The sequence below is a fragment of the Buceros rhinoceros genome, unplaced genomic scaffold (genome assembly GCF_000710305.1).
Source record: "Buceros rhinoceros silvestris isolate BGI_N320 unplaced genomic scaffold, ASM71030v1 scaffold41489, whole genome shotgun sequence".
In the NCBI taxonomy this organism is placed as follows: Eukaryota; Metazoa; Chordata; class Aves; order Bucerotiformes; family Bucerotidae; genus Buceros; species Buceros rhinoceros.
In genome coordinates, this window is record NW_010430488.1 from 1027 (window position 1) to 13164 (window position 12138).

The 12138-nt window shown below is 42.3% G+C and overlaps 1 protein-coding gene across 1 annotated transcript; it reads left to right on the forward strand.

The window, feature by feature from the left end:
• Positions 1-304: 304 nt before the first annotated feature.
• On the forward strand, positions 305-3962 carry LOC104499540 (LETM1 and EF-hand domain-containing protein 1, mitochondrial-like; the record flags this gene model as incomplete). The annotated part of the gene is made up of 4 exons (XM_010143056.1): positions 305-439; positions 984-1174; positions 2122-2260; positions 3670-3962. Coding segments are annotated over 4 exons (615 nt in total), but the record flags the coding sequence as incomplete, so codon positions are not given.
• Positions 3963-12138: the final 8176 nt, after the last annotated feature.

The window sequence follows — 12138 nt, forward strand, 5'->3', positions numbered from 1 at the left end:
ACCCAGCAAAGAAGGAAGTAAAATGTTCTTAAATGACAGTTAGGTACAGAATTTCAAATAGCCAAAAGCTAATAATGAATCACATTAGCTGAGCTTATTACCTGTACATGAAAAATAGGTACCATTGCAAACTAATAGCCTTAGGAGTTAAGATCCTTGCATTGGCCTCAAAATGGCTATGACAATATTGACTGCGAACATGGGAAAGTAATCTTGAGCCTGTCTTTTCTGGTAAAAGACCCAAAGTCCTTGAGGAAAATTACAAATGTGTCCTTCACTAATGTGTGTCTCTTTTCTGTTACAGGGTGAGGAAATCACTAAGGAGGAGATTGACATGCTGAGTGATGCTTGCACCAAGCTGCAGGAACAGAAAAAATCACTAACAAAGGAAAAGGAAGAGCTTGAGGAATTGAAGGACGATATCCAGGAGTACAATGAGGTGAAGAACAGGGCATGGAAGTTCTGTTTTTTATTTCTGTTCATGTTTAGTTTTAGCATAAATGATCCACGGATTCACAGATTATCCTGCTTGGATGTCTGTTAGTTGTTAGCTGAGTGAATGAACTTTTTCTGGGACAACGCAGAGCCCCATTTGTATCCTGTGTTTAAAGCCCAGTTAAAGTCACTGGAATAGTAGCCACCAGGTGAGAGAGGGTCCTGTCCCTGCTCATATTCCCCAGGTGACTGGACTCACAGGTGCTGACTGTCTGCTGCACGCTGCAGTTCTTTCTTAGCAAGCATAGATGTTAGTATCACAGATACTATCTTAGGGAAGATGTGGAAAATACCATTTAAGGAGGACATGAAAAAGGCAGCAGTGTAAGGATTTATTGTTCTAATTCCAGTTTACCCCTTTACGTCTATACATTTACATTTCATTTACAAATGGCTCCTGTCTTGAAATGCTAGTTGAAGTCAGTAGTGTCTGCTGTTGAGAATTCACACTGACAAAAGCTTTTCTCCCTCCTGGCCATTTCTTTTAGGATTTACAAGAGATAAAAGAGCTCTCTAAAACTGGCGAACAAGAGGCAGTGGAAGAGTCAAAGGCAAGCAAGCGATTGACCAAGAGGGTGAACCGAATGATTGGTCAGATAGACAAAATTATTAATGAGTTAGAGACAAGTCAGAAGACAGTGGATGTAAAGCCAGACAGTGCTGATCATCCTCCTGCTGGGTAAGTAACTTGAGAGCACTGACAGTGTCTCTGACTCCATCCTGTCCAACCTGCTCTAGGTGAACCTGCTTTAGATGATCTCCAGAGGTCCCTTCCAACCCCTGCCATTCTGTGGTTCTGTGATACTCAATTTCGCTTTTGTCTGTCATGTGACTAGAAAAGAAATAGCAAATAAGTTGCAGTTTAGAACATTAAGATCATTTATTTTAAAAATAAAATTAAAGAAATTGTGCTGTAGATTTTCTCTTTTCCAAGGTACGTTAATATTAAATACAGTTTAAATGAAGGAAAAAAGCAGGTATAATTCCCAGATGCTCGTCCTGAGGGGTTCGATTAGTATCTTACCACCTTGTTCTCACCTCTGTCACTAACGATGATGCAGGTGAAGTCATGCCTTTAGTCATGCTCCTCATGCAGTAGGTTTGATTGAAAAAGTGTGCAGCAGAATGGCAGGTTTGTTGTTCTTCAGTAGTGAGGATGTCAGTGAGTGGAAAAGAATTGCAACAAAGTCTGTTTTATCTCCGGAGAGAAATGGGGAAACAGGTCTAGCAGAAGTAAGGAGATAACTTTACACGGTCCCTTTCTGAAAATTTGCTTCATTTCAACTTTAACACATGAAGATTTTCAAAGAGAGAGATTGCTTGATAGTTTCACTGCAAAATTCATTTATCAACACTCCTCCAGGTCTTAATGTCACTCTAGAGACTTTCAGGAGTCGTATGTTGAATGGTCTTATGTTGCATATTACAGGCACTGAAAGACCTAAAAGCTTGACTGCAATTCTCTCAGTTTGTGATTCTGAATGCTGTATAAATCTAGTTAATGCTTGCGCCATTTTGTGTGATTCGTTAAGAAAGCATAACCTAGTGACTTTTAGTACTGCTTTTTGTCAACTTTACTCCTTTGGAGTAACTGCTTGCCATGTACAGATTGTGCTTCCTCTTCAGGGAGAATCTCATCAGTATTGCTGAGCTAATTAACGCGATGAAACAAATCCAGAAGATTCCAGAGGAGAAGCTAACTAGGATTGCAGAGGCACTAGATGAAAACAAGGACGGCAAAATTGATATAGATAATGTCGTTAAGGTAAGTCTGTGGACTAATTACAGAAAACGTGGCTGGCCATCCTTCAAACGTTGTACCTGCTTTGTCTGAAACTCGTGTTGCTGTATTTTGCAAGTCTTTGTTTGATGCCAATGAGGGTTTTGGTAATGAGTTGTAAATAGGTCTTACTACACATGTTAGCATCTTCAGAATTCAGGTGGCTATTTTGGGGGGATAGGGGGTGGGTGGGGAAATCTTTGTCCCGTGCCTGTTAGCCCACATTACCATTAAGGACAGAGGTTTTCCAGTATGCCTGTGTCCAGTTCTGTAAAATGTGGTAGTTTCATTCTGCTACTTAGGAATGGGAGGACAGGAAGGAGCTTTAGAAGAACTGCTTTAGGAATACCCCCGTTAGCCAAAGTCTTGACATAATGCACATAGGTATCATCTTGTCTTGACGTAAACTACAGCTTCTCATGTGTACCTTAGATAAGTCATGAGACCAGTGTTTCCCACGCTCGAAGGACATCAGACCCTCAGTTGTCCTTTAGGTCCATTGTAAATGACCTGTGTTCTTTGCCCAGTTTGTCCTGTTTTCTCATTTTGCAGAATATTATCAGGTTTTCCCTGCATTTCTCCTTCGTTTTCTTCTTTTCTTGTTTCTTTTTTACTTGGTAAATTTAGAGATGTCCTGAAACTTACTTCCTTGCAAGAATGCAGAAGTAGTGCTTAAACTTTGGCCAGCTAGAAGATACAGATTCAGCCTTTTGAAACACACTTTTCCTCTCTGCTGCAGTTGTCCCGGGGTGGTTATCTGCCCTGCTGCTCTGAACAGCTGTTGTACGTTGAGCAGCCCAGGTAGAACGTACTTCTGAACTCTGCGTAGGATGCAGAACAGTTCTAGGAACTTGAGGTGCTGTGCCAAGGCGACACTTGTACAAAAAGCTTTATAAAGGAATTTGGAATCACCTGCTAAATTATTTTTTTGTTTTGTTTTCCAAAAGGCCTACCCCCCCTCAACTTTTACATTTTTGTAAGTTTGTGCCTGTTTAGTACAGGAGGTCTATTTGATAAAATCCAGGCTGTAAAGTACGTACTGTCTTAAATACTATTTCAGCAGGTACTGAGCCTGAGCTTCCCATTGCAACAGGTATCATAACTGGGTCCGGTTTACCAGAGGCTTCTAAATGCTTTAAAACATGACTCTTCATGTGCTGAGCCCAAAAGTTCTAGATCACTTGCTTTAAATTTTAGCTTTTTTTTAATGCTCTGGATACATTTGAGGTACTGGTTGGGGTTTGAATTTGTTTTGCGTAAGAAAAAACCGCTGTTTTTCTTGAACATGAGGGAGAACTGAAAACCTTTTTTGTCATTTAACAATTTATGATACCAAAATGCCTCAATTGTGTGAAAACTAAATGCTCTCTCAATTTAATTTTGCGTTCATATAGGTAGTAGAATTGATTGACAAAGAAGATATCGATATTGGCACCAGTCAGGTTGCTGAGATTATGGCACTGCTTCAAAAAGAAGAAAAACTGGAAGAAAAAGAGAAAGCAAAGGAAAAGCTTGATAAAGAAGCTGCGGAAGCAAAGAATTAAGCTTCAGAATCTGAAGCTAATCCCAATTGTAACCAAAACCTTGTATATCTTTGTGTCTAATGGCTACATATTACTTGGGCTTTATGATTTCTGGGAAGCGTTTTGATCCAATTCTAGTAATAAATCGTAGGTATGTTTTCTGACATATGGAATGAAATTTCCATTCATTGAAGAAGTGATTCACTGTCATTCCATACAGACGAAAACAAAGTATGCTTCTGTAGCAGTGCTCCTGCCCACAAAATCATGTGTTTGCACTCGTTGTTGTGGTACAGTAATCCATTAAACTTACAGGTTTGCTGTGTAAATTAAGCGTATCTATCATGGAAAATGTTTCTCGTTTACTTTTGCATCATTACATGGGGCCCAACCTTGCTCTGCTTTTACCTTTTAAGTTCTTCAAAATTGAATGCAAACTTTCACCTCCGTCACAGTATCACGGATTTTGTAACCTGTTAGTGAAGATTCTGTGGCTTCAGTAGTAGCTCTTCGAGTTTCATTTAAGTGAAATATCCCTAAGCCGTTGCCTCACTGACAGAGAATGTGGCATTCTAATCACTTTGATGATCTCATGATTACTATTTTTTTTCTGTTGAAGGGAAAATCAGATTTATTTTTCCCTCGAATGGAAACTTCCCATGAAGTTTGCTTCTTATGGGTGCCTTAAATTTCTTAAGACCAGGGAGCAGAGGATGTTGCTTTTACTCAAAATGTCATGAACCGTGAAAGCACTGGAATCACAGGAGCCTTTAAAATCGTTTGGGAACACAATCTGTCACACCGTGAAGTGAGTTAAAGTGTTTGTCTAAATAGCAGAATGAAAATAATCATAAGGGGAAAATGTCAGTTGTGATCTTCTTGCACATATTTTTAAAATGCAATTATCTTCACATGTTTGTTGTTTTCATCTGATAATAATTTTCACCATTACTAGTTCTCTTACCTCTCAGTTTTCATCTCAGGTATGAAATCAGTAACCAAGTATAGTCAGAGTACAAAAATACTTTCATCTCGTGGTTTTGCTTACTGTGCAAAGTCATGTCTGGTATTACCAGTGCTTTGATTACATCAGTGGCTTTCTAGTTCATCGCTTATAGTTCCTGTCTTTAACTGCGTGGTTGAATATCGACAGTAGGTCAAGGTTTACTAACGAGTGTTTGTCTTTAGTACTAAATTTTTAAAAACTAAAATACCAACTCTGGGATGCTCCGTAGTTCCTAACCGTCCCACTTAGTCTTGAAATCTGTTATGAAAAACACATAGTGTGACTTGAACCAGCAGGGCTGTGGGTTGGGGGTTTTTAATTTTATTTTCCACCCAGTATTATACAGCACACAAACATTCTTGATTTTGTGTGCTCTCTAGAAAGCATATCTTACAGTGGCACTGTACACAGTGACATTGAGGTGGGCAGTGAGTACTTAATGCTTTTAGCCATAGTTGCATATTTTCTTAGAAAACGTTGACTCCCAAGCATATTTCAGCGTAATTCCATGTTCGGTATTTATCTAGATCGGCTAAATTATTTGTAAAAACTTATTTGAAGTTAGTGGAACAAAAAAGTTTTGATAGTCTCCTGGCTTGCATGATGGACCATTGAATCTAGTTGTTTCCAAAGCAAGATGTACAGTAAGATGTACAGTACAATTAACTGTAGGAAAAGGGTCAGTGTTTAGTTCAGATATTGAATTCATGTTATGTACAGTTTGCAAAGAAAGCTGCTTGCAGCACATAAGGTCCTCCTCAGATTTACTGTATCTGCAGTGTAAAATTGCTGTGACAGAGCTGAAATTTCAAACCAGTTCGAGCTTTGTAGCTGACATATCCCTAAGCGAGGGGGGCTGTTCTCCTCCTTGGAAATCGAGATTGACTTGGGGATTTCAGCATGAAAGTCAGCTTGTAGTCTTTGAAGATAGTATTTCACTAGGTGCTTTTTTTAGGCCAAAATGTGTCTAGATTTGTAAAACTAATTTCACAAAAAGTGAAGCTAATTTCACAGAAACACAATTTAAAAACTGATTGTACGTAATTTAAAATCTGAATTAATGGGCTTTGAAGTTCGCTGAATTTTGCCGTTGCGTATCTTCAGTTTGAAAGCAACGTATAACAATCTTACTTGACATTCCTGAAACGCAATAAAGATTCTCTGAAAATCGTCTGCTACCTGTCACGGGCTACCAAAAACCAAAGAACTGTCTGCATTTGGAACGCATGCAAGTTAAAACAGGGAAGCAGCAGAAAAAGCTGTTTTCAAGACTTGTCGATGACAGTTTTACAGAGCTTTAACTGTCCTTACCGAAAATGATCCCATTGTCGTATTCGGGAGTTTAAGACACTTAGCGGCTGTTCTTTCTCCTTGTTTGCTCCACTCGCTTAAATTTTCTGTGGGCTAAATAAGAAGGGAGACAAAAATAGCTGAATTATTATCAATGTTTTTTATAAAGAATGTCCCGATTCTAGTAATTGTGATACATTTTTGTTGAACATTTTTGGCTTTTGGACTTGTTTGAAATTTGGCATATTGTGAAATTTTAGCAGGTTACATAAAACACGTTTAAATGTCAATCACAAATGTCAGTTTTCCCTCTTACCTGAAGCGTTTACCAGGACATGCGCATCAACCATAGCGAAGCATTTTCGGGGGGAGTATTTTCCTTCTGATGTTGAAAGCAGGCAAACCCATGACAGCTGGACTCAAACACCAGATGTTCGGCAAGCTTGAAAAGCTTAGGAAGCCCTCAGTAATTCCCACTGCCCCAGTTTTGAACCTTCCCAAGCAGCTCTGTCCAGGCAATACAGACAACTCCAGCAAATCAGTGGCTTGAAGACTCACTTCAGGGAATGTGCTCTGTTGTCTGTGCTGTTGACCAAACCAACCAGAAGCTGCAGTACTCTCAGAGCAAGGATGGCTTCCGAGTGTACAGTAACTGCTCAGAACTTACTCCTGGATGAATATTAAATCAGGAGATGTAAATATTTGTCTAATTAAAGGCTGTGTGAGATTTCAGTGAGCTTGTGACTTACAGAGGCCAAGCCGCTAAGCTCAGAATTGGGTGGTTGGTAAGATCGTTGTTGGGGTTGTTTCAGATTCAGGTAAGATGAGAATTGTTTATAAACTATTCAGGGGGGAAATGTAAAACATGTAAAAAGCTTTTAAAAAAAACCAGCAGGGAAGAGAAGTAAAGTCGGATGTCATTTCTTTTTCCCCTTCAAAAGAAGCCATAGGACCTATCTTATTGAAACACCCGTTTCCATTTTGTGTTAGCTCAGAAGATGGTTTTTACTGAGATTTTCATCCCTGACTGCATGCTGTGAGCGTCACTCTGCCTGCACAGTCAGTCAGTACCAGAGCGCTGGTTTAATAGGTGGGTGGTCAGCAGGACCCGCAGGCAGGTGGGGAACGTTCTCGACAGGGTTGTAGTACCTTACACTTAGGTAGGCTTTGTCGGGGGAAAAAGTTACATCTTTTATACAACTCCAAAATACTTCTTGTAACTTTATATCTACATACCTTGCTAATCATTAAAACTTTAGTTATTTCAGCATGTATTTAAATACTTCTAAATTGTTTATATCAAATTATTGGGTGTATTTAATTAAAAGAATAATGCCATGTTCTGTTCTTTGCGTGTATTCCAAGTTTGGCTTTTCAGTTGAAGACTTCTGGCCTGTGTTATAAATTTAAGTTGAAAATTATTTGTCTGTGCTCTGAGCAGTACTGGTCCTGTGTTTGCCATGATGCAGCATAAAAGTTTTAAGTTAATTGGAGCTTGTGTCCTTTGTTTAGTTATAATAAATGTGTCATTTTGAAACCTAATCTCTCCATTAGTTTTCTGTTGCTTTCGATTATTTAGTGTTAATTTATTGCTATGCAGAAGAGATGCCAGTCATGGAGCTGGACGCTGGTGACCTGAGCATTGTCACTGAAATGTGTGGGGTAGAAGAGGGCGAGTGAAGCACAAATCTTGTAAAATGGGGCGGGGAGGTTGGGGGGTGTTAATAGGTGCAGAAATGATGAATGTGGGACTGCTTGCCTGGTGTAGTGAGCTGTTGTAAGTGGGGAGCAGTGTACTCTTCGCTATGAGGAACTAATGGAAAGGTTGAGATCTGTTCCAAATAGTAGTAAGTCTCCTTGGGAAGGAGCAGTGTTGTCCAAGTTAGGGCAGAAAACACAGTGAACTGGTTCCAGGGGTTGGTTATCCCATGCCATGCCATGCCCCTCGCCCCTGTTTTTGCAAAATCATATCCCTTCCTCTGTAATCCTAATGCTCTCTGCAAAGCTCGTTTCAGCCTCCAGCACACTTTCTAGTTTTCAGCATATCCAGCAGCGTGTGTTTTCATTTAAAAGCTGTTAATGATGTATCGTTACCTCTCCTCCCGAAGCCTTGGTAGCCTGCTTGGGAATGCAGAGAGCCCGAGCCAGCAAGGTGTCCCATGCACGTCTGGTTCCTTGGGGGTGACTGAGCTATCTCGAACATAACTTGTCTTCCTGCTGTTCCGGAAGCTTCTGCGCTCGTCTTGGCCCAGCTGTGGTTGGTGCTTCTGCAAGGCAAAGATACGGACCCAGAAGAAGTGGAGGTCCTTTGCACTGGCCTGCGTTGACAGAAGTGTTCTCCTGGCTGCTTTCAAACAGGTTTTGGGAACATGCAAATGCCAGACCTGCTTTCTAGTGGCAAAGTGTTTCGCCAGATGGCTGAAAACAACCTCCTGCCTTGGGGTGCTTTTAAAATGAGTTAACAGGTAAGCTACAGGTTGGGCTGCACCTTCTTCTTTTTTTTTCTTTTTTTTTTTTTGCTAAAGCCAAATACCATGTAAATGGCTTAAAAAGTGGCAGAACTTGTTCTTTTCAAGCTTTTGCTTTAAAAATTTACCTGAACAACTTACTTAGAGTGAATAGGACTCTGGTGCGGCGGTGTGGTGAAATAGACTGGCAGAGAAATCGTGGTGTGGAGTTTGTAAATTAAATGTGCACTTGATCACAGTTACCGTGTCCCGAATACCTAAGAAAGGAACTGACTTTTGGATCCAGTGTTGACTTTGCTGAGATATATTGCTTATATCAATCAACTATTTTCTCAATCTTTATTACACATTTATATCTTGTTATTGTTAAAATCTAAAGAAAAAAACGAGGGTTTTTTTGATTCTCTTGCCTTAATGTAGAGGTACCCAAGACCAAGCAGAGAGCCCAGGTAGTCTGGTGGGTGTGCGGGTGGTAGGCGTAGGCCAAATTCAAGTCTCGGGAAAATTGAGGCTGGAAGGGACCTCGCGAGGACACGTAGTTCAGCCCTCTGCCCAGAGCTGTTTTTCCAGGGCCGTGTCCCATCGGGGTTTGAGTATCTCCAAGGATGAAGACTCTGCCACCTCTCCACAGCCTCTCTGGATGCACCTTTCTGCACCCTCTGCCAGTGGTTGATCACTCTCAAGAATAAAAGGTTTTTCTCTAATGTTTCTCCTGTGACAGATAATCTGTTGTTACAGATGGGAATTTTTTGCATTGTCCCCAAATACACCCAGAGGGAACGGTCACTGGCTTCACCAGTTAGCAAAGATAGATGACAGACAGATGGGAACAACCTGACTGCATTTCCTGCGTTATCAGGCTGCTCGAGCAGGTGTGCAGGAAGCTGGCTGGAAAAATCTCTGGCTTCACCAAATCACGGCATTAGAAGTATTAATATCGAAGGAGTTTTGTTGCAAACTCTGTTTGTGAAACGTCATTTAGAAGGTGAATACCTATGCATTGGGGGTGGGGGGCAGATGGGTCGGTGCTTGGCTCTTGTGCCACCATAACATACAACCTCTGGCTGAGCAGACGACAAGGTCTCCAGTGCAGAGTGTCTCTGTCCCAGGGCCTGGTGTGATGTTCTGCAGGGATGAGGCTTCTAAACACTGAAGGTGGACACCGACAGACCGTACCATACAGCTTCCCTGGCTAAGGAATCCTGCTCTTCTCACTGCTGATACGTTGAAACGTGTTTCTGGCATTTTCCTGAATTATTCCTCAGCTCTGATGTGAGCAGGAGGATGCTCACAGTGTGTTTCCAACTGTCATGTTCACTTCCGTTCTTCTGTATTATTGGATATGAATCTTTCTCAGGAGTTAAATGTCCTTCATAAGTCAAAATCCTTTGGGGGCTCATTAGCACATAAAATGTTACCCTTGCCAAACCTGCTATGGTTTTCAAACATCAGTTTCTCTCCTCTAACTGGTGTAAAGGACTTCTGTTGTGCAAGAGATGGATCTAATTAATGGCCTCGAGTTGCTCCAGGGGAGCTCCTGGTTGGATATTAGGAAAAAATTCTTCACCAAAAGAGTTGTGAAGCCTTGGAACAGGCTGCCCAGGGAGGTGGTGGAGTCCCCATCCCTGGAAGTGTTTAAGAGACATGTGGATGTGGTGCTGAGGGACATGGTTTAGGGACCCTGGCAGTGCAGGGGGAATGGTTGGACTTGATGATCTTAAAGGTCTCTTCCAACCAGATGACTCTGTGATTCTGTATTTCTCTTTATGTCTGTTGGCAGAGCAGCCTCCTTCATGAATGTCCTGATTTATGTCTCAGTGGATGCTGCAGCCAGCAGCTCATGATGTTGCGTCTCCCATGTGTGTTGGGAGCAGCTGCGGATTCTCCCTCCCACTACTTTTGTCTTAGCTCCAGCCCAAGAGCCAACCAAGGTCCTCCCTAGTATTTTCTAACCGCATTTTCAGATCCTTGGCTAAGCGAGATCTTCAGCCTCCATCTGGAGCAGCACTTCTGCAAGGAGCTGAAGGGCAACTGGAAGGTGAGCAACAAAAAAAGAATGAACAAAAAGTCTCAAGAATTAAGATGGAAGTGAACCTGCTGTGCAGAAAACCTACGGATGTCCGCAGCCTGCGTAAGAGGTTTTTTCCCCAGATTTAATCAGGTAATACACCCCAAAGCAAATCAGCAGTTTTTTCTTCTCCATCCTTCCCACCCCTCAGCCCTTCCCTTTTCTCTATCCCTTACTTAATACGCAGGACTAGGTAGGAAAGATTTATGGGGTCCTTGCTGTACTGTAGTTTCTCAGTCCCTTTGCACTGGCAGAAGTAGAGTTGAGTAATATCTTACCAGTGGACGTCTCCTTGCTAGATGGTTTTCAGTGCTTGGTCTGTGTAAACTCAGTCCTTAGCCACCTCCATCAAGCTCTGCTCTCACCTTCCTCTATCATGATGACACCAGTTCCACCATGGTCCCTGTGCAGTCTCAGCACACGACACTCCTAAGAGCAGAAGGCTTTTACCCTTCCCTTCGGATCCTCTGTGCTCGCAGCGCAGGGAACTGCGTGTGCCCTTCCGTAAGCCACAGCACTTCAGCAGAAAATAGGTTCTTAGGATGAGTCTTCAAAAACCAAGAGTGACATTGAGAGGAAGGCACACACAACCCTGCTTCTACACCTACCTTCTGCAACCAGAGTCACTTGTCCAAATTCTGTGATTGAAGTGACGTTGATCTTATCTCAAGACTTTGACTATCTCAGAGGGCTCAGTTTAAGCCATCCAGGAGAATATTGCGATACGCAGACTGGCTGGTGCTCTGTGTCTGGGAATTTCAAGGCAGTGAAAGGTACAAATGCACGTGCAGGGCAGGAAGGATGCGGGTTTGAGAAGCAGAGCTAGAGAATCCTTTAAGAAGTTTGCCAGCAGTGGGTGGAGGTGCATGAAACAAAAACTGCACTAGGTATGGCATGAGGAGGGAACACAGAATGAGTGGTACTCCAAGACTCACTCTGTATCCTGCTGTAAAACTTAGGAACTGGAGCTTCTCAGCCCTGTGTCCTTCTTCCTTGACAGCAGCGTCAGTGTCGATGAAGAAAGAAGAGTTCCACATCCACTGTGATGTGGAACAGCGAGTCAAGAGCAACGGAGGAGTGGCGCTGGGCTGGAGAGGGGCACTGAGAAAGGTGCTCTGGGCAAAGCAAGGCAGCTCCCTGTGTTCAGCAGTGAGCAGTCCCGTAAGAGCATGGTGGGCGCCTCTGGTGTGTAAATAAACCCTAGCTCCAAAATCTATAAGCCAGTCGCACAGCCACCAGTCACCTCTTGCCCCCAACACCATGCGCCTTCTTAGAGCGCTGCGCTCACCTCCCCTGTCACCCTTTGGCCCACGGCTTGTCCCTCTGCATCTGCAATAACAATATTGAATGAGTCACCTGGATGCTGATCAACACCAGAGTCTGGTTACCATTCAGGAACACCAGCGAGAGTCCAACAGCTGCCTGATGCATAAAGCACAAGAACAAAACATCCAGCTCTACGTGTACAAACCTCAGCGCCTTTGCGATCCCATCTGCTCAGCCACCAC